General features: G+C 39.1%; 1 protein-coding gene across 1 annotated transcript; it reads left to right on the top strand.

Moving 5' to 3' along the window:
• Nucleotides 1–1,465: 1,465 nt before the first annotated feature.
• Nucleotides 1,466–16,515, top strand: LOC124135718 (eukaryotic translation elongation factor 2). The gene is made up of 15 exons (XM_046501204.2): nucleotides 1,466–1,618; nucleotides 3,347–3,561; nucleotides 3,901–4,097; nucleotides 5,014–5,240; nucleotides 5,444–5,689; nucleotides 5,939–6,052; nucleotides 6,398–6,536; nucleotides 10,480–10,675; nucleotides 11,121–11,259; nucleotides 11,396–11,515; nucleotides 12,329–12,580; nucleotides 12,815–13,024; nucleotides 14,650–14,832; nucleotides 14,981–15,113; nucleotides 16,007–16,515. Exons 1-15 carry the CDS (start codon nucleotides 1,616–1,618, stop codon nucleotides 16,198–16,200), a joined length of 2,568 nt encoding a protein of 855 aa, XP_046357160.1. The 5' UTR covers nucleotides 1,466–1,615; the 3' UTR covers nucleotides 16,201–16,515.
• The last annotated feature ends 1,177 nt before the right edge of the window (nucleotides 16,516–17,692 follow it).

The raw sequence follows: 17,692 nt of genomic DNA, 5'->3' as shown, positions 1-17,692 counted from the left end.
GGGGAATATTTGTACAAGTATCGCTTGTCCCCAACTGGATTCCAATAAACTGTTTTCTATGAAAAATCTAGGGGAGCAACATTTCAACATCCCCCCCCCCCCGCCTGGCTACGGCACTGGTGTAAATTCCTCTCTAAAAATAGCTACATAATTTATATGCGACGCATTTGTCTGTCACGTGACAGCCACAGGTGTCACCACAGTCACACCTGTCAGTTGGTTATACTTCATTTACTGTACAGATAGTCTCAATAGAAATACTTCAATCTTTCGAATGTGCACACCATTAACGATATTCGAACTTGCTTCCAGTCTATAGAAACTATCTTCTCTTCTTTGTGTTTCTCTCAAAACTCAATTACAGTCATTTGCTCTTTAAATGGCTACATCGTGTAGAGAGATAGAAGAGTGAATGCTGTTTAAAGCAACGATTCTTCATAGGTGGGAGGTGAAATGGGGTTTAGCGTCGCATCCTTTATTCCTTACTGTTGGACATGTAACGTGCGCTTTCCGACATTATGCGTATTTCGCACAGGAGGTCGCCTCTATGATTAGTGCACTTAAATATAGCGACGTGCATGCATGTGTTTGTGCACTTTGACACGACGTGAAACCCCATTTCTCCTCACCTCACCTCCAGTATTGGATCCTTTCTGTCCATGCTACCTACAAAAAGTTTTTTTAAAAACAATATACACTGCCAGTTTATGAAAAGATGGTGCTTCATCGACAGCTATGTACCTAACTTCATGATACATTTCTTGAATCTCCCATCTCCCACACCATTATAACGTCAATAGTTTTTTTACAAAATATGATATTAAGTGCAACATATAAGTTATTATGTAAGTAACGGTGCCCCAAACAAATGAAAGCAAATGTGTTTAAAAGGCGCTAGCTTCTTTTAGGTAATACATGCACAAAAATAATAATTCAAGTTTCAACAAGAAACCATGCAAATAATTAATCTTTTTGTCATGATAAACAATTCATTATATGTTCCAAAAATATAAATATTTGTTTAAGGAATAAGTGTGGTCATATTGTCTTTTTGACTCTAAAGGGGGCGTATGATAAACGAATGGTCTTTATTTAGGTGATATTGTGATCACTTCCCAGCCTATAGTTAATGTTCGGGATGTTCCAAATTAATACAAAATATAAACACTGCTTACAATAGTACCGTTGAGTAATACGTAAATGTGATCACTAAATGCTTAAACTTGCCTAAGCTTTCGTTTTGATTTTCTTAGACACATTCACAACTGACACCGTCACGTTCGCGTGCAAGGAATTTGACTTCATTGGCTGTTACTAATATCAAGACTTCATGAAGCATCAATAAAGTACATAGTGAATCTTCTCGTTAAAGTTTCGTATTTTTCTTCGAATGCAGACTATCTGTTAATGCCACAAAATATACAGAATCTAATAATTAAAAAAACTGAAGTTCTCGTGTTTCCTCATATATCTTATTCTGCTGTTCCTCCTAAAACGTGGCACCGGAAATTTCACAAGTGACGTCACGTGAGCAAGATACAGCCTTTTCCATTCGGGTTCACCGAAAAGACAACTTGTCAGAAAGCGGGGTTGTCTAATCGAAACTCGATCCAAGATGGTATGCTTCATCCTTTTATATTTTAGCAATATATTGAAAGTTTATACATTGATCAATCTATTTGCTGAGTTTAGATGTACTAAAATGTGTATTTTGTTAGATATGTCTGTCCATATTTTCTTGTGTTGTCAACATGGCCATATTCTTACACAATATACGGACATGATCAGTCCATTCGATTTAGATGTGATCGTACACTGAAAGATATGTTGGCAGTGACAAATAACATACGGAGAGCGATCTGTTAATTATTTGTAATTATCAGAGCTTTGGAAGGATATATTATCATAAGTGACACATTGTCAGATCACAGGCCTGCGTAATGTCTGCCCCAGTCATACTGTTATCCTGTTTTGGCGTTATAGGTATATCTGCGTAGTTAGTCATTTACATACATATATGTTAAAAAGTTATATATCGCAGTATTTCTATGTTTGGTAGATGTACAAAGAAACATTCACAATACGAGACTTAAGTTTTGTGGCTCTTAAAATTAATAATTATTGCTTCAAAAGTGCCAATAGGTCAATGACACTTGTTAAAGTTGCTCTATTGATGATAATACAAGTTTTCCACGTGAATCGTAATAAACAGTTTGAATGTGTTAAAAAACACAACCAATTCAATATTTTTAGTGAAACATCAATGTCAGCTGACTGCAACTGGTTTGGTCAAGTTTAATTGGGTGGGTGACACACACCTTACAAACTTGAAAGTTTTTAAATCTAATTCACTTACACAGTCAGTGGTAGTGGCAATTTATTAATACTATATAATAGTAGTCCTAAAACTGGAAATTGTTACAGTAAAGAATAGTTTAGAAGCTTACAGTGTAAAAAGAACCCACGCCATGTTGACATTCTAATGTATCAAATTATTTGTTGGAGGTTTAGAAAGAGTTGATTGCAAGCACTATCTTGAAATGTAGTCACTGCCAATTACCTAGAATCACTGTTCAAACCAAAGCATGAGATCAAACTGCTTTTGTCATTAACCCGGTTTTAAAGTTACATTTAAGGTGTCCTTCGATTAAATTACTTCAGCCAAAAATCCGGGGAACCCTGTTATTACCACTGGTATTTATTTTAAAATTATCAAATCAAGTGAATTAGCCATGCTGGTGGTCCAAGGACTTATCTAGCACTCTCATTCTCTTACTGCCCATGGCAGCAATTGGGAAAAAAAAACTCTTTTCAAAATCGATTATTGACCTGGCATTCAAAATGTTCAATGCAATTTTGTAAAACTAAGCATTAAAAACTCTTCAATCCCCTTTGTTGGTCCTGTCAGGCTTGTCACCTCTACAAAGCCATAACATTAGTAATGACTTACAAAACGAGTAGGGAAATTTTCATCTCAAACTGGGAATTTGTACTGACAAATTTGGAGTTGTGGCCAAACATCAACCTCAGGAAAGGGTCAGATAAATCCCTGCTGTGCATCTTTTGTTTGCTGTTGGTAAAATTCATATCCTAAAAAAGGTTCTTCATCGGATTATGTCCCTTGATTTAAACCAATCGTAATTCACCTTTGTGTCATGCTTCTATCATCCAGACATTCATCTTTAAGAAAGACAGTGGATTTTAATATGTTATCAGTTTGCTCAAATATTTTTGTGCAGGTGTGTCCCATAATTTTCAGTTCTTGGATCATGGTGTCAAATATATGTGGTAATATACCTACAGTTAAACAGCTGTTTGATACTCTGTATCTTCATATCTTTTTTAGGTGAACTTCACTATAGACCAGATCCGTGACATCATGGACAAAAAGAAAAACATCCGTAACATGTCTGTGATTGCCCACGTCGATCATGGCAAGTCTACGCTGACAGACTCACTGGTCAGCAAAGCTGGTATCATTGCCAGTTCCAGGGCTGGTGAGACCAGGTTCACCGATACCAGGAAGGACGAACAAGAAAGATGCATCACCATCAAGTCTACGTAAGTTGACAAATTTCACAGTTGCTGAAGTTTTAAAACCTTAGCACAATGTGCATAAATTTTTGGAATTTGAGTTGTTACATTGTAGGACATTTCAAATAAGTGTGAAGATTTAAAAATGGTATTTCATATACCAAAATATACTACTCAAAAGAAATTAAGGATCACCCAATTCTTTCATATTGGTAATGTTAATGTCATGGGATGAGAGATTAACTATTGTAATATGAAAGAATCAGGTCATCCTTAACTTCTTTTGAGTAGTATATATTATAGAACATTTTTTTTGGCCCTTTTTTGTGATGACATTGGGATAAAGTATGAATGTTACCCATTCAGTGCCATCTCCCTGTACTACGAGGTTGCCGACAAGGACACATGCTACATCAAGAGGCCTGACAAGCAGTGGGAGAAGGACAGCAATGCTTTCTTGATCAACTTGATCGACTCCCCTGGCCACGTGGATTTCTCGTCTGAGGTCACAGCTGCCCTCCGAGTTACTGACGGCGCACTAGTGGTTGTAGACTGTGTTTCAGGTCAGTGAATTTGACATCAACACTTGTATCCATTTGTTTTATTCTGATCATCTGTATGACCATGATGACTGTCAGGATTTAACCTATTTGGTATTGTGGAGCAAATAAGTCTCCAGTATCCCTGTCATTGTTGCATGAGTGGCCATGGTCCCCAGTAGTCACACCAATGGAAAGCTATGCAATGCAAAAGAATCTTTCTTTTCATTTCATATATGAATAACTTCCAATCTCTTCCCTAAAAGTTTTGTTGCAAGAGAAGGCATTTTTTTATACCCCTGACCTAAAAGGACATTCTTTTGAACATCTTCTTTTCATTCTTTTCAAACTTGGTGAACACTTTTTATGCCTATAGGAGAGGTGCAGTGCAAGGTTTGTTTTCAATATTTTGATTTCTGAAAAGAATACAGCTATATTTCATTTTTTTTACTTCAAATATTTTTACTGACACATTTGTGCAACCTATGACTACAAAACTAGTCCATGGATTCTTTTCATATTTAGGGAACAGTTTCCATGCTAATGGAAGAGGTGCAGTGAAGTTTTATTTTGATACGTGTATTTTCTGAAAAAGGAATTTTTCATGTTTTGAACTTAAACATTTTCTTTCGTCAACATTTGTGCGACCTATGACTTAAAAAACTACTTCATGTATTCTTTACCAATTTGGGTTACAGTATCTATACCAATTGGAGAGGTGCAGTGCAAAGTTTGATTTTGATAAGTGGTTTGTCTTCTGTGAAAATATTGTTTTTTCATGTTTTGAACTTAGAAATATGTTGAAGTCAGGAGTATTAGTGACCCCTGCTTACTATTTGTTTTTTTAGAAGTTTCTAACCTTCTTGTTCCTAATTATGCCTAGTGTGTGCAATACTGTCAGCTCATGCTTATTAACATAGCATGGTTTTATTTTCTGCAGGTGTGTGTGTGCAGACTGAGACTGTTCTGCGTCAGGCCATCACTGAACGTATCCGGCCTGTTCTGATGATGAACAAGATGGATCTGGCCCTGCTGACACTCCAGCTGGAGACAGAAGACATGTACCAGACCTTCCAGAAGATCATTGAGGACATCAACGTCATCATTGCCACCTATGCTGGAGAAGAAGACCTAAACGACCCAGACAACTTTGACAATGACCTCCAGGTAAGTTTAAATTAATGCGTCATGAACACTTTTGACAAATTGTAACAAATATTTCTTACATTACAACTCACCAGTGGGATGTTCATGATATACTGACTCGCAGCAGTTTTCATGTCATGTTAACATAAGCACCATTAATGTAAATAAACGTAAGCAGTAAATTAATATCAGCAGAATTAATAGTATCAAAAACTATTTTCCAGATCAGTCCCAACAAAGGAACAGTAGGGTTTGGAGCCGGTCTTCACGGCTGGGCTTTCACCCTGAAAGACTTTGCCCGTATGTATGTGAGCATGTTCAAGATCGAGGAGAAGCAGATTATGAAGAGACTCTGGGGTGACCAGTTCTACAGCAAGAAGGAAAAGAAGTGGTACAAGAAGACAGAGCAAAGCATGCCAGTTGATGCCAAGAGAGGCTTTACCCAATACATCTTGGACCCTATCTACAAGGTGAGAGGAAGATGCAGCAGAGCCTTTCTGCACTATTAATCAACAATGGCAATTTGTACGAAACACAATTGAGACTATGAGCCCAAACATCACTCTTGGGAGGAAAATATTCTTCTTGATGTTAATAACAGAAAGTTCTACCCCAAAACTTCTTCTTTGCTGTGATAGGGGTCATCAGTAAAATCATGATCTATTGAAGATATGAATGCAAAATTAAAGCTAAATTAACATGTTTTCTTGTATATTCAGGTGTTCAAAACATGCATGAACGAACCAAAGGCTAAAGCTTTAGAGTTGGTTGACAAGCTGAAGGTGACATTAACTGCTGAAGAGAGAGAACATGAGGGAAAACCACTCCTCAAGGTGAGAAAACAATCATTTTCCACGTCTTTTCAACATATTGTCAGAATTTTGTTTGTATTGCATTGTACCTGGCACAGGTCTTCCATCCATTCTTAACTCCTGTTGACTAAGTCATATGACTGAGACATATTTATGGCAAGAATTCTTGGTCTGATTTTCAATGATTGCCAGTTGAACCAACTGATAGAAATTAACCTGAAGAGTGATAACAGAATGCCCCCAAATCTACTGGCCTTTAGGATACGGTTAACACGAGAGGAATTGAGTGGCTAGGGGCTAGTGTGATCCTAAATCCCTGATCAAGATGTTTGCCAAGTGATGATTATTGTTATTCCATTGTTCCAGACCTTCATGAGGAAGTGGCTCCCTGCTGGTGACGCCATGTTGCAGATGATTGTGTTCAACCTGCCCTCTCCAGTGACAGCCCAGGCTTACAGAATGGAGCTGCTGTATGAAGGCCCCCTTGATGATGAAGCTGCTACAGGTAAACGACTACACACGCATAGAACTGCCCGTGAAGATTCGGGTTAGAATTGGTCTTCAGCAACCTATGCTTCCTGTAAAAGGCTACTATGCTTGTGCGGTGGGATTGGGTGGTCAGACTCATTGACTCGGTTGATGCATGTTATCGTAGCCCATTTGCGTAGGTCAATGCTCATGATATCAGTTACTCGATTGTCTGGCTGAGACTTAATTATTTACAGACCGCCATCATTTTGCTGGAATATTGATGTATACCATCTCATTTCAATGTCTGAAAGGCCACTAAACTGGCATTGAAGGGCAGTTTAGTTGAAATCAGATCTTTTACTCTGCACAATACTTCACTGCATGAAGAACCAAGGACACCTCCATAGGTTGCACCATAAGAAGTAACCCATCTAACGAAGGCTGCTTGGGTTCTTGAACTAATCTGATGTAGGCTTTCTCAGCTCAATTTGCAAATTTTAATCTTAGCAAAATAAAACTGCTGCAGAGCACAAATATAGTACACACTTCTGTGTGTAGCAGGTGTGGTGCTCAGAAATAACAGGATGTATAAAATATCCACAATATTATAGCACAGCTGTTTTGCTATTTGGCACTTTCTGATTATATTCGTTTTTGAAATAAAGAGGTCTTGTATGCCTGTCTGAATGCTTCACTTGTAGCGAGTTTAAAAGCTTTGACTCCATAATGTTAACCGAATTTTCTTTTACCCAAAGACAACTGTTAAGTAATGTAAGTGGTGCTATTCTACCATATCCCTTGACTTTTGATTTCCTGAACCAACTGAAAGGAAGTGAAGCTAATTATTTCTTATTTGGCTCAGCGAAGCTCTTCAAATTGGATAATTTTATATTTTCAGCTTTGGATATAATTCGAAATTTTATCTGCAATGGGTTATGTATTTTTATTACTTTTACTAAGTTGTGTAGTTTTATGTTGGTTATTTAGGAGTAAAAACATTTTGTCTTTTTTCCCCACCTTGTGGCTCGTTGTTACCCGCCATTTGTTACAATTGTTTGCCTGCAAGGGTTGTCGAATTGTTTACAATTCTTGGCTATGTATGTATAACATATTCATAACATATCGCTCTTTAAAGGTAGCACCATTGCTACGTATTGTTGGCTGTTCTGGAAAATCGCAAAATGACCAAGGTCCCGGAACTGCAGTCCCTACATCGCTCATTTAGGCTTTAGGATCAGAAGGCCAAATTCCGTCCTTCTGCTTGGGACTCGAACGTGGTACTTCAAGGTTTGCGAGGACCCCCCTTCGAGCTCCTCTATGCATCCTCATTTTATTACCTCTCCAAGAAAACTATTTCTCTTGGCATCAGCCATGGCGGCACGGGTGAGCGAGCTACATGCAATCGACATCACTCGGGTCTGTTGAGCATGGGACCGCCTCCATGGTCTAGTGGTAGAGCGTCCGCCCGGAGAGCGGAAGGTCCGGGGTTCGATCCCCGGCCGCATCATACCAAGAGACATTTAAAGATGGTACTTGTTGTTACCCTGTCTGGGGTTCGGCATTAAGGGGCCAAAACAAGGACTGGTTGGCTCGGAGTCAGTATACTGTGTCTGAGTGGGGTATTCATGTTAAACTGCGACATGGTATCTCAGTGAGCTAGCACTATAAATCGGCATCAGTCCGGACTAGTACAAGCAGTCACACAAACACACACACGTACACGCACGTCGCTATATAAGTGCAATAATCTTTGACGCGACGTTAAACCCGATTTCACCTCACCTGTTGAGCATGGTACGCAGAGCGGTACATCTTGGTACATCTTGGTTTGTGCTGGGATTTTATAGCAAAAATTCAATTACCAGGCCAACCCGATCGTTACTTCACCATCCCACCTATATTGAAGATTATGGGAGTCGAAGATGAGGGTGAACTTCTCTTGTGCCCGGTGCGAGCACTTTGAGTTTTCATCCGCCATTCCAAAACTAGGCAGCGGTTATTTATACCGGTATCTCCTACATCTAAGACCAAAGACGCAACACCATATCTCTATGGTTACGAGCAGTCATCCTTCTGGCTTATGAGATCGCCAAACTTGATCCTCCAAGAGCGAATAATCCTCACGAGATCAGGGCGTTACATGGTAACTGTTCTATTAAAACAGTCATGGAAAGATGTTTTTGGATGGCCGACACAGTTTTCGCTAGTCATTATCTTCGTGAAGTTGCTCTTGAGGACTTCAGAAGGCGTGCAAAGTTTTGGTGCTTTGGTAGTAGCCCAGCAGGTAACTACTGTATTTTCTTGAGTATAGTGCACACTCAAGTATAATGCGCACTCTCTTCTAGCAGATTCAGTATTTTGGAAAAAATGAGTCAAATATTCCGGTAAATGAACAGGTGATGAGAAACCTGGTCAATACAAATTTGAAATTAGAGATAAAAAAAAACACCGGACATGTTGATTTACCGTTTAAATTGTATTTTTTGTTCTCCTAGGTATTGTTTTACACCCAGGGATTAAGATTACCTTTTGTATTTTCCCGTAAACTAAGCCAGAAACGGCAATCAGCTGTACACACGTTTTCTTTGAATCTATTCGGTCAAGACACACCCAATGATATAACTTTAGTTTTAATGCAAGGATCGTCAAAAATTGTATCTGAAACTATTTTTTTTATCAGGAATAATATATTCCAAGATCTTGTTGCTTTAGTTGCAGTTTTTACTAAATATATTTAAAATAATTATAACCCTAAGCTATAGCTGATCGCTATTGCCGGTAATTATTTTTCACATGGAACCAGTTTGACCAGTCACCGTCTAGGCTCCCGCGCACATGATCGTGAGAACTATGTGTTGACATAGAATCATCAAACTATAACAAATTTGACTTTTAACAAGTCAAAGTATGGCATTTATGATACATGTATCCATTCTCTGTCAGCTAAAGGTCGTTTCAAGGTGTCAATAGCGGTAATCTGTTTGTGGTTGCTGTTAATAACTGTGAGTTGTGCCATCTTCCGATCTCTTCACACACGATTTCTCCGAAATTGTTTACATGGAATTTCCGGTGTTACGTACTCACGGTAATGTTTTTCTGTTGGAGTAAAAAAACATCAAAACTCATAATTGTGTGTATAATGCGCACCCCCTTCAGCACAGCTGTATTTTAAAAAAGAAAAGAACGCACTATACTCAAGAAAATATGGTAACCCTCGACGCAAATAACGAACTCGCCCTTTTCAGAGCCAGTCTACTTCAGTGCTAGTCGTTGACTCGCCCAGTGGATAAATTAAGACAAGCTTTTCTACCAGGCTTTGGTTCGATGACATAGTAGGTAAAGAATTAGTTGTTTAGCTAGTATTTCTTTACTAAATATGTATAGGGATCTACCCTTTATTTCCTACATTCCTTCTGTAAGAAGATTGAACGAGCCTAGTTTATCTGAGCTTTTTCCGTCTCACGGATTATTGACAAACATGTGTCGTTGGTTTGGGGTGTAAATTATTGAGGTTTTGGACTTTATGAAGGTTTCTTGCCTCCAAACGGTCTGATACAGATGCATTAAGGAGTAATGCAGGATAAGTAAATTTTTTAGTAAATCTAAATGTTTTTTACATTTGTGTACTTATCCTGCATTACTACGTTTGAGGACCCAACGTCACAGACATGCCTTCCCACTTTGGCTTCAGAAACTTCAAAAGTATGTTTTTTAAGCTCGGGCGACAGGCAGCGATATGGGGAAGGTGACTTGTCATCAAGGTCACATGACAGGGGAGATGGTCCGTACGAAAAGCAGGAGTGGAATGTGAAATTTTATTTTTTCACCAAAGACCATCGCCATCAGCTGTCTTTTTGTTGTCGTAAGGTAAGGAGTGAATACATTAAGGAGTAATGCAGGAGAAGTATACAATATTTAGTTTTACTAAGATTATATAATTGCGGCAAATTTTGAAAAGGTAATTTTCTTTTATTCAGGCATCAAGAAGTGTGACCCCAAAGGCCACTTGATGATGTATGTGTCTAAGATGGTACCCACCTCTGACAAGGGTCGTTTCTATGCTTTTGGACGTGTCTTCTCTGGGACTGTTGGCACTGGACAGAAGGTGCGCATCATGGGACCCAACTATAACCCTGGAAGCAAGGTTGATCTGTATATCAAGAACATTCAGAGGTGAGACGTCTTGAAATGATGACTCCTTATTCTTCTCCTAATGGCAGCTATTGCCAAATGAATTAGAATTCCATGAAGATGAAAAAAAAGTAATTTAAGAGGACCTGATGATCTTATAGTAACTGTGTGTCATTTTCAGATTGAGTGATTTTCTAGGGCATCGACTTATTGTCCTCCCAAAATGCCCTAAAGATATTTTTCCAATTTTTAGTAATGTGGAAGAATGTCCGGTCAAAGGTTGATAGTTGTGACATGTCCTTATGTCATTTCTCTCCTGCAAAGTCACTGATACTCTTACGAAAGTGTTTTGGGTTTTTTTGGTAGACAGTGAAGTTGTTTTTCTTCCAATATTGAATACACACATGCATTTACAAATGGAAGATAGTGCCACAGTGCTATTTGCTGTGATGTTGGTGGCTGACCTTGAATGCCTTGTTTTTCGTAGGACCATCCTGATGATGGGGAGATACACTGAGGCCATTGAGGATGTACCCAGTGGCAACATCTGTGGTCTGGTTGGAGTTGACCAGTACCTGGTCAAGACAGGAACAATCACAACCTTCGAGAATGCCCACAACTTGAAGGTGTGTTAACTTGTCCAGACTTTAAAACGTGTGTGTGTGTGTATAGGCAGTTTAGAAACTTAGTTTCATTGTGTGTTTGCAATTTTGTCATTTAAGTTGACCACTTCAAGTGAACTTGCAAGATTGTGTTATTCAGGTGATGAAGTTCTCTGTAAGTCCCGTTGTGAGAGTAGCTGTTGAGTGCAAGAATCCTGGTGATCTGCCCAAACTGGTAGAAGGTCTCAAACGTCTAGCCAAGTCTGACCCCATGGTGCAGGTATGTACACATTGAAAGTATCCTTTTCTGTAACAGTGTTACCTAATTATCTACTTTTGCCTGCAAGCAGAAATATTACATCTAGCTCTTCATTAATTACAATATTTGTGGTCATGAAGTCCAACCTTGATGGGATTCTGCTTTAGACTTGGTACTGAACAAACTGTGCTTGTTTCACGAGGCCACTAAATGGTTTAGGTGGTCACGCTCAGTGACTTCAGATTTTTGTCAACATGACCCTACAGCTTTTGAGTCTGGATCAGACAATCCAGTGACTGTCATCAGCATCGATTCATGCAATTGGGATATGATGACATGCATCAACCAAGACAGTGAGCCTGACCACCCGATCCCATTAGTTGCCTCTGACAACAAGCATGGGTTGAAGACCTATTCCAACCTGGTTCTTTCCGGGGCACCTCAATATCATCAAGTCTGACTATGTGGCACTGAGTAGTATTTAGGAGATAAACATACTGTGTTTTCAATGTAGAACTAGGTTACCTGTAGATTTAACCCCGCTAAATTGAATTACGAACCGAACATGCAGCATCCTTTGAATATTGTAGTAACCGCATCTGTACATTTTGTAACCTGTAATTGTAGATATAATTATTTAAATATGCCTACTGACAATGACTGAAAATAGTACTATTCTATGAATATTACCTTCCGCGGTGATGCGGCCGTCAAACCAACTGTTTCAATCAGAGGGGGTTTAATGTGATTTAATAGCCTCTGATTGACCAATCAGAATCGAGTAAATTCCAAATTCATGGTAGAATCACACTTAATTAATGTTGTTGTTTCCAGTGTCAAATTGAGGAATCTGGGGAGCACATTATTGCTGGAGCTGGAGAGCTGCATCTGGAGATTTGCTTGAAGGATCTGGAGGAAGACCATGCCTGTATCCCTATCAAGAAGAGTGACCCAGTTGTTTCCTACAGAGAAACCGTTACTGAAGAGTCATCTATTACCTGCCTGTCCAAGTCTCCCAACAAGCACAATCGACTTCACTGTAGAGCAGCACCTATGACAGATGGTCTACCAAAGGCCATTGACGATGTACGGTTTTGCTCTGTTTTATGTAACAGTAGTACATAAAAAAAATTCCTTCATTTTCTGTTCATGAAAAGTGAAATAAATTTGCAGTAAACTCTTTGAGTATGTTGTAGATAATCAATTGTAATTGTATGTTTCAATATTAAGAAAGATATCTGGTATTAATGAATTAATGCTTGTAGGAAATTTTCAGTGAATTCTTTCATCTGATGTAAACCTATTTGTTTTCTTTTCCAGGGTCACGTTTCACCAAAACAGGACTTCAAAGAGAGGGCACGTTTGCTTGCAGATAAGTACGAATTTGATGTGACTGAAGCCAGGAAAATCTGGAGTTTCGGTCCTGAGGGAACTGGCCCCAACATGCTGGTGGACTGCACCAAAGCTGTTCAGTACTTGAATGAAATCAAGGACAGTGTTGTAGCAGGATTCCAGTGGGCCACCAAGGATGTGAGTTTTATGAATTCAGGCTTACTGTTTACTGTCGGTCACATCTATTTATCTTTGCATGATTAGTTTCTAAATGTACCTAATGAGCAATAGTACATGACAAGTATGAGTGCAATAGTGTTTCTTACACACCCTAAAATTGCACCATTTAAGCATTGAATTGAATTATATTTTGACTATTCTCATGATTGCAGTGTTGCATTTAATACACAACACAACGGTCATGAATGATGTCAACTGGTTTACGGCTTACTGCTTACTACTCCTACCTAGTGTGACCTCCACAGTAGCTGTGGAATATCAACCATTTGGGAGAAAACGGCTAAGATGCTGTCAGAAATGCTAGAAAAATACTTTTTGCCCTGTAAAAAATAAGAATTTTTCAGACTGTTGCCATTGAAATATCTTAAAAGCAACGCATGGAGAAAATTTGCCTGAATAAGAAATCAGTAAAGTACAAGACAGATCTGGTGGCACAACATGGTAACGTTGTATTGTGTGTGGCAGTCAGACATAGTCAGCTAATCAGGGCTTACTGTAAAAGGTTTGTGGCAAGACGTTGCATAACATTCTATCTCGCACATGTCAAAGGGTTAATCAATGCAGCCTTTGATAGTATCACACAAAAAGGCTGAAGATCACATTTTGAAGTAGAATGTCAGTTCCCCCAATGTGAAGGGTGTAATTATCAACCTTGTTGCACTAGTTGTCAAACCTTTGGGTGAAAGCACAGATTCAGATACTTCATCAGCTGAGTCTAAAGAAATCAGCTGTAAAACAACTTTTTTAAATACTTATCTGTTTAGAAACCCAGCCCTTCCAAGACTCATCCCATTTTGTATCTTTTGATTATGCCATAAGCAAATATAATGCAGTATCTTAATTACTACCCTTTCCACACATATTTCAATAAAGAACAATAACAGCAATAACAGCAATACTTAGAGACCACCCCCAGCTCAGGTGATAATTGCATGGGCAGGTGTGAGGTTATCACCTCGGGACAGGTATCCCTCAGGTTACAAGATGTTACATGCATGATAACACAGCAATAACTTCTAAGTTTGTGTTCATTTTTACCTGTAAAGTTAATTTTATGGCTAATTATTGTGTAGGTTTGGATAGTGTAGATTTGCGTTTGTGGGTCTTATACATGCACCTTTGCCGCAAATCACATATATACATGTGAAGTGCTCTTGGGCAGCCGTTGTAACCAGGGATCAGCCCAACATGGGTCTTTCGCTTCTCCGGCAACAATTCTCCTGCTTCGTCATCCTATCCTACCTGTGAAGATTTGGTCTTCAGCAACCTATGCTTGTCATATAAAAGTCAACTATGCTTGCGTTAAGTGGCGACTGATGGTCAGGCTCGTTGACTTGGTTGATGGATGTCATCAGATCCCAATAATGTGTGGATCGATAATCACGATCTCAATCACGGTATTGTGTGGCCCAGACTTGATTATTTGAAGACCGCTGTCATATAGCATGAATATTGCTCAGGGGGGAATTAAACAACAAACAAGTCCTAACATTGAAATTGATAGACCATTTCGATCTCCAATTACCCAAACTTTTCTGTCTTTGTTTGGTGTTTCTTTTATCATTGTACATTTCTGCTTGCAGGGAGTTTTATGTGATGAGAATATGAGAGGTGTACGTATGAACATCCAAGACGTGACTCTCCACGCTGATGCCATCCACAGGGGAGGTGGTCAGATCATCCCAACAGCCAGGAGAGTGTTCTACGCCTCTGCACTGACAGCTGAACCCAGGCTCCTTGAACCAGTCTACCTTGTGGAGATCCAGGTATGGTCAATCTTCACTGAAGACCTTAGCAGTGCTTTCAAGTTTACATTTTAGGGGTAAAGTTAAATTGGTCAAGTTTTAAAAGTAGTAAAAAATACTTCTGTCATGATATACATCTCCTTTCAAAGTCACATGGTCTATGTTACAGTGTCCCCGTATAGCTGCCTCTGGAATCTTTGGTGTGTTGAACAAACGACGTGGCCATGTGTTTGAGGACAACGATGTTACTGGCACCAGCATGAGCCAACAGAAGGCTTACCTTCCAGTAAACGAGTCATTCGGTAGGTTGATGTTACAATGCATTGGCCTAGTGGCTAATTGTTTGTTGTCAATCACTGGTTTGTCCGGTCCAGACACGAATAGTTACAGACCGCTCTCATATAGGTGGAATATTGCTGAGTGTGGCGTTGAACAACAAACATGTATAAAAATAAAGAACTTGCTAGTACATGTTCGTCACTTTCCCCAACTGAAGACAATTGATTTCTTCATTGATGCCAGTCTCTAGATTCAAATACTAAAAGGGAAAGCCACAGGGACCTCGGCACCAACATAACTACGAATGCTGTATGGATATGAAATGGTGTATGTGAAGATATTGCATGAATATGAATTATGCTTAAATGGAAAATCTGTAGTGTTCACAACTGTCGGATTACAGTAAGCATTTCAATACAAAACGATGCCAGATACAAAAATACCATAAGCCTTCAAATATGTTGAGAGACATTTTACCCGTGAAGATCCAGGTTAGAAGAAGTTCTTCAGCAACCCATGCTTGTTGTAAAAGGCAACTATACTTGTCGTATGAGACAAGACATGATTAGGGGGTCAGGCTCGCTGACTTGGGTGATGGATGATGCGTGTCTCGATTGTGTGGTTTGATGCTCATATGTCCCGACTCCGATTATTTACAGACGACCGTTTTATAGCTGGAATATTGCAGAGTGTGTGGCATTAAACAACAAGAAACAAATAAAGAGACCGTTAACAATCCGAAGAAATCACTAGTGAACCAGACAAAACACATATAACTGGGAATAGCTTGACAACTCCACGCTGAAATTTTTTCATTTTAAACATAATGTATATGAAAGTAAACTTCTTACTACTTTTTCGATTTTTAACCAGGCAGCCTCTGTCCATATTAGTCATTCTGTGTCTTCCTCCTCAGGTTTCACATCAGCTCTACGTGCAGGAACAGGTGGTCAGGCCTTCCCCCAGTGTGTGTTTGATCACTGGCAGGTAATGCCTGGTGATCCCTTAGATCCCGCTTCCAAGCCAGGAGTCATTGTACTGGAGACAAGGAAACGCAAGGGTCTCAGCGAGACGATACCACCACTCGACAAGTACCTGGACAAGATGTAAATTATCGTTATCCTTTGCTTCAACAAACCTCCACACATGTATTTACTTGTAATTTAAATTCTGATCAATGGTACTGGGACATGAAGCAATTTTATTGCTAACAACGTTGAAAAAAAGTGCTGACCAAATATATGAATGTTCACAAACTCTGGACTGAGGACTTTAGCAAATGTGGCCAACTTAAACAAATCCGCTTTCTGATGTCATCTGACAGTTAAAATACTTGCAAAATGTTTGCAATCTAGAAAGTGATGCTTGCTCAACATCACATTTTAAGAGAAAAATGAAAAACCTGGAATAAATTGTGCTACACTACCTCTTGTGTTTCTCTTGAATTTGGACAGAATTGTAAATGTGTCCAACAGCTCGTTACTCAACAAAAAGGTCGTCAGTCAAAGACTTCCATCGCAAACATCCCAATCTGGATATTTACATCTGTGTAGACCTGGCAGAGCTAGCAGGCTTACCCTTCATCAGACAAGTGTATAAAGTACACCTACATGATGCAAGGCCAAGAAAAGATCCTTCTCATGTTGGTCAGTTAAGACCAGCTACAATCAGTCTTTAGGTGACGCTCATTATGAAGATGGTGGATCCATTCTGTCCTGGCTGATAAGCTGATTTTAATGTCGTGACCAAACAGGCAGACACAAATGAGACGCCATGGTGGTATCCCATGTTGAAATCACAGGGACTTGTAACGCAAAAAAATAGCAGCTGCAATATACATAGTCACTCGGTCTCAGTATACTTACTATACTATCGACGAGTACCCTAACAGCCGTATTTGATATTGAATTGTCGCATTATGGGGAAAGGTGTGACGTCATCAAAGCTGCCAACTTGAGTATTAACATCCAGTTCATATGAAGTACTGACAACCTGTCGGAACATTCCGTGTCATTCAGACTTTTGGTGCCCGTTTCTTGATGACAAAAAGGAAGAGTGAACACAATGTGACAAATATTCATATTTTGTGAATAGGTTTCAAGCAATCAAATACTTGTTTATACCCATCTGCAAGAATTATATTGAGAACTGTGCGCTAAAACGTCTCTTCATTCAAGATAACCTCCTTTAAGTACGAAACCTATTAGGTGTTCGATAATAGCTGACAGCTAATATCCTGTCAGACTTTAAGAACACCCCACAGTGGCAACATATTCAGAAAACAGTTTGAAGAATAAAACTATCTAAAATGATTTTAAAGTTGTCATTTTAGCGACCCAGGAGTGAGCGTCAAAGAGACGTGACACCTTGCATTTCTGTTATCTTGGAACTTATCAGAAACAGCTGAAACTGTTGGAGAATGTGGACCACCACAATGGTTAATGGGAAAGAATGGAACAAAAATCAAATTGTAATTTCAAGTCTTAATAACTTGACAGTTAGGAATCCTCAACATTGATTATACACAGTGTGTGATTTGTTCATGTCCGTTGGAAAAAAAGCTTCTATTCTATAAGAAACTAATGGAATTTCTGCGGAGGAG

The sequence above is a fragment of the Haliotis rufescens genome, unplaced genomic scaffold, assembly GCF_023055435.1.
Source record: "Haliotis rufescens isolate VD_foot unplaced genomic scaffold, xgHalRufe1.0.p SCAF_1, whole genome shotgun sequence".
Lineage (NCBI taxonomy): Eukaryota > Metazoa > Mollusca > Gastropoda > Lepetellida > Haliotidae > Haliotis > Haliotis rufescens.
The sequence above is the reverse complement of the archived record's forward strand: the minus strand, read 5'-3'. Positions and strand labels throughout refer to the sequence as shown.

What these genes read in the sequence shown, in the direction of transcription:
- LOC124135718 (XM_046501204.2), top strand. An exon ending in AGGGAAAACCACTCCTCAAG is followed by an intron (nt 6,053 to 6,397) that starts GTGAGAAAACAA and finishes CCATTGTTCCAG; the next exon opens with ACCTTCATGAGGAAGTGGCT. An exon ending in AGAATGCCCACAACTTGAAG is followed by an intron (nt 11,260 to 11,395) that starts GTGTGTTAACTT and finishes TGTGTTATTCAG; the next exon opens with GTGATGAAGTTCTCTGTAAG.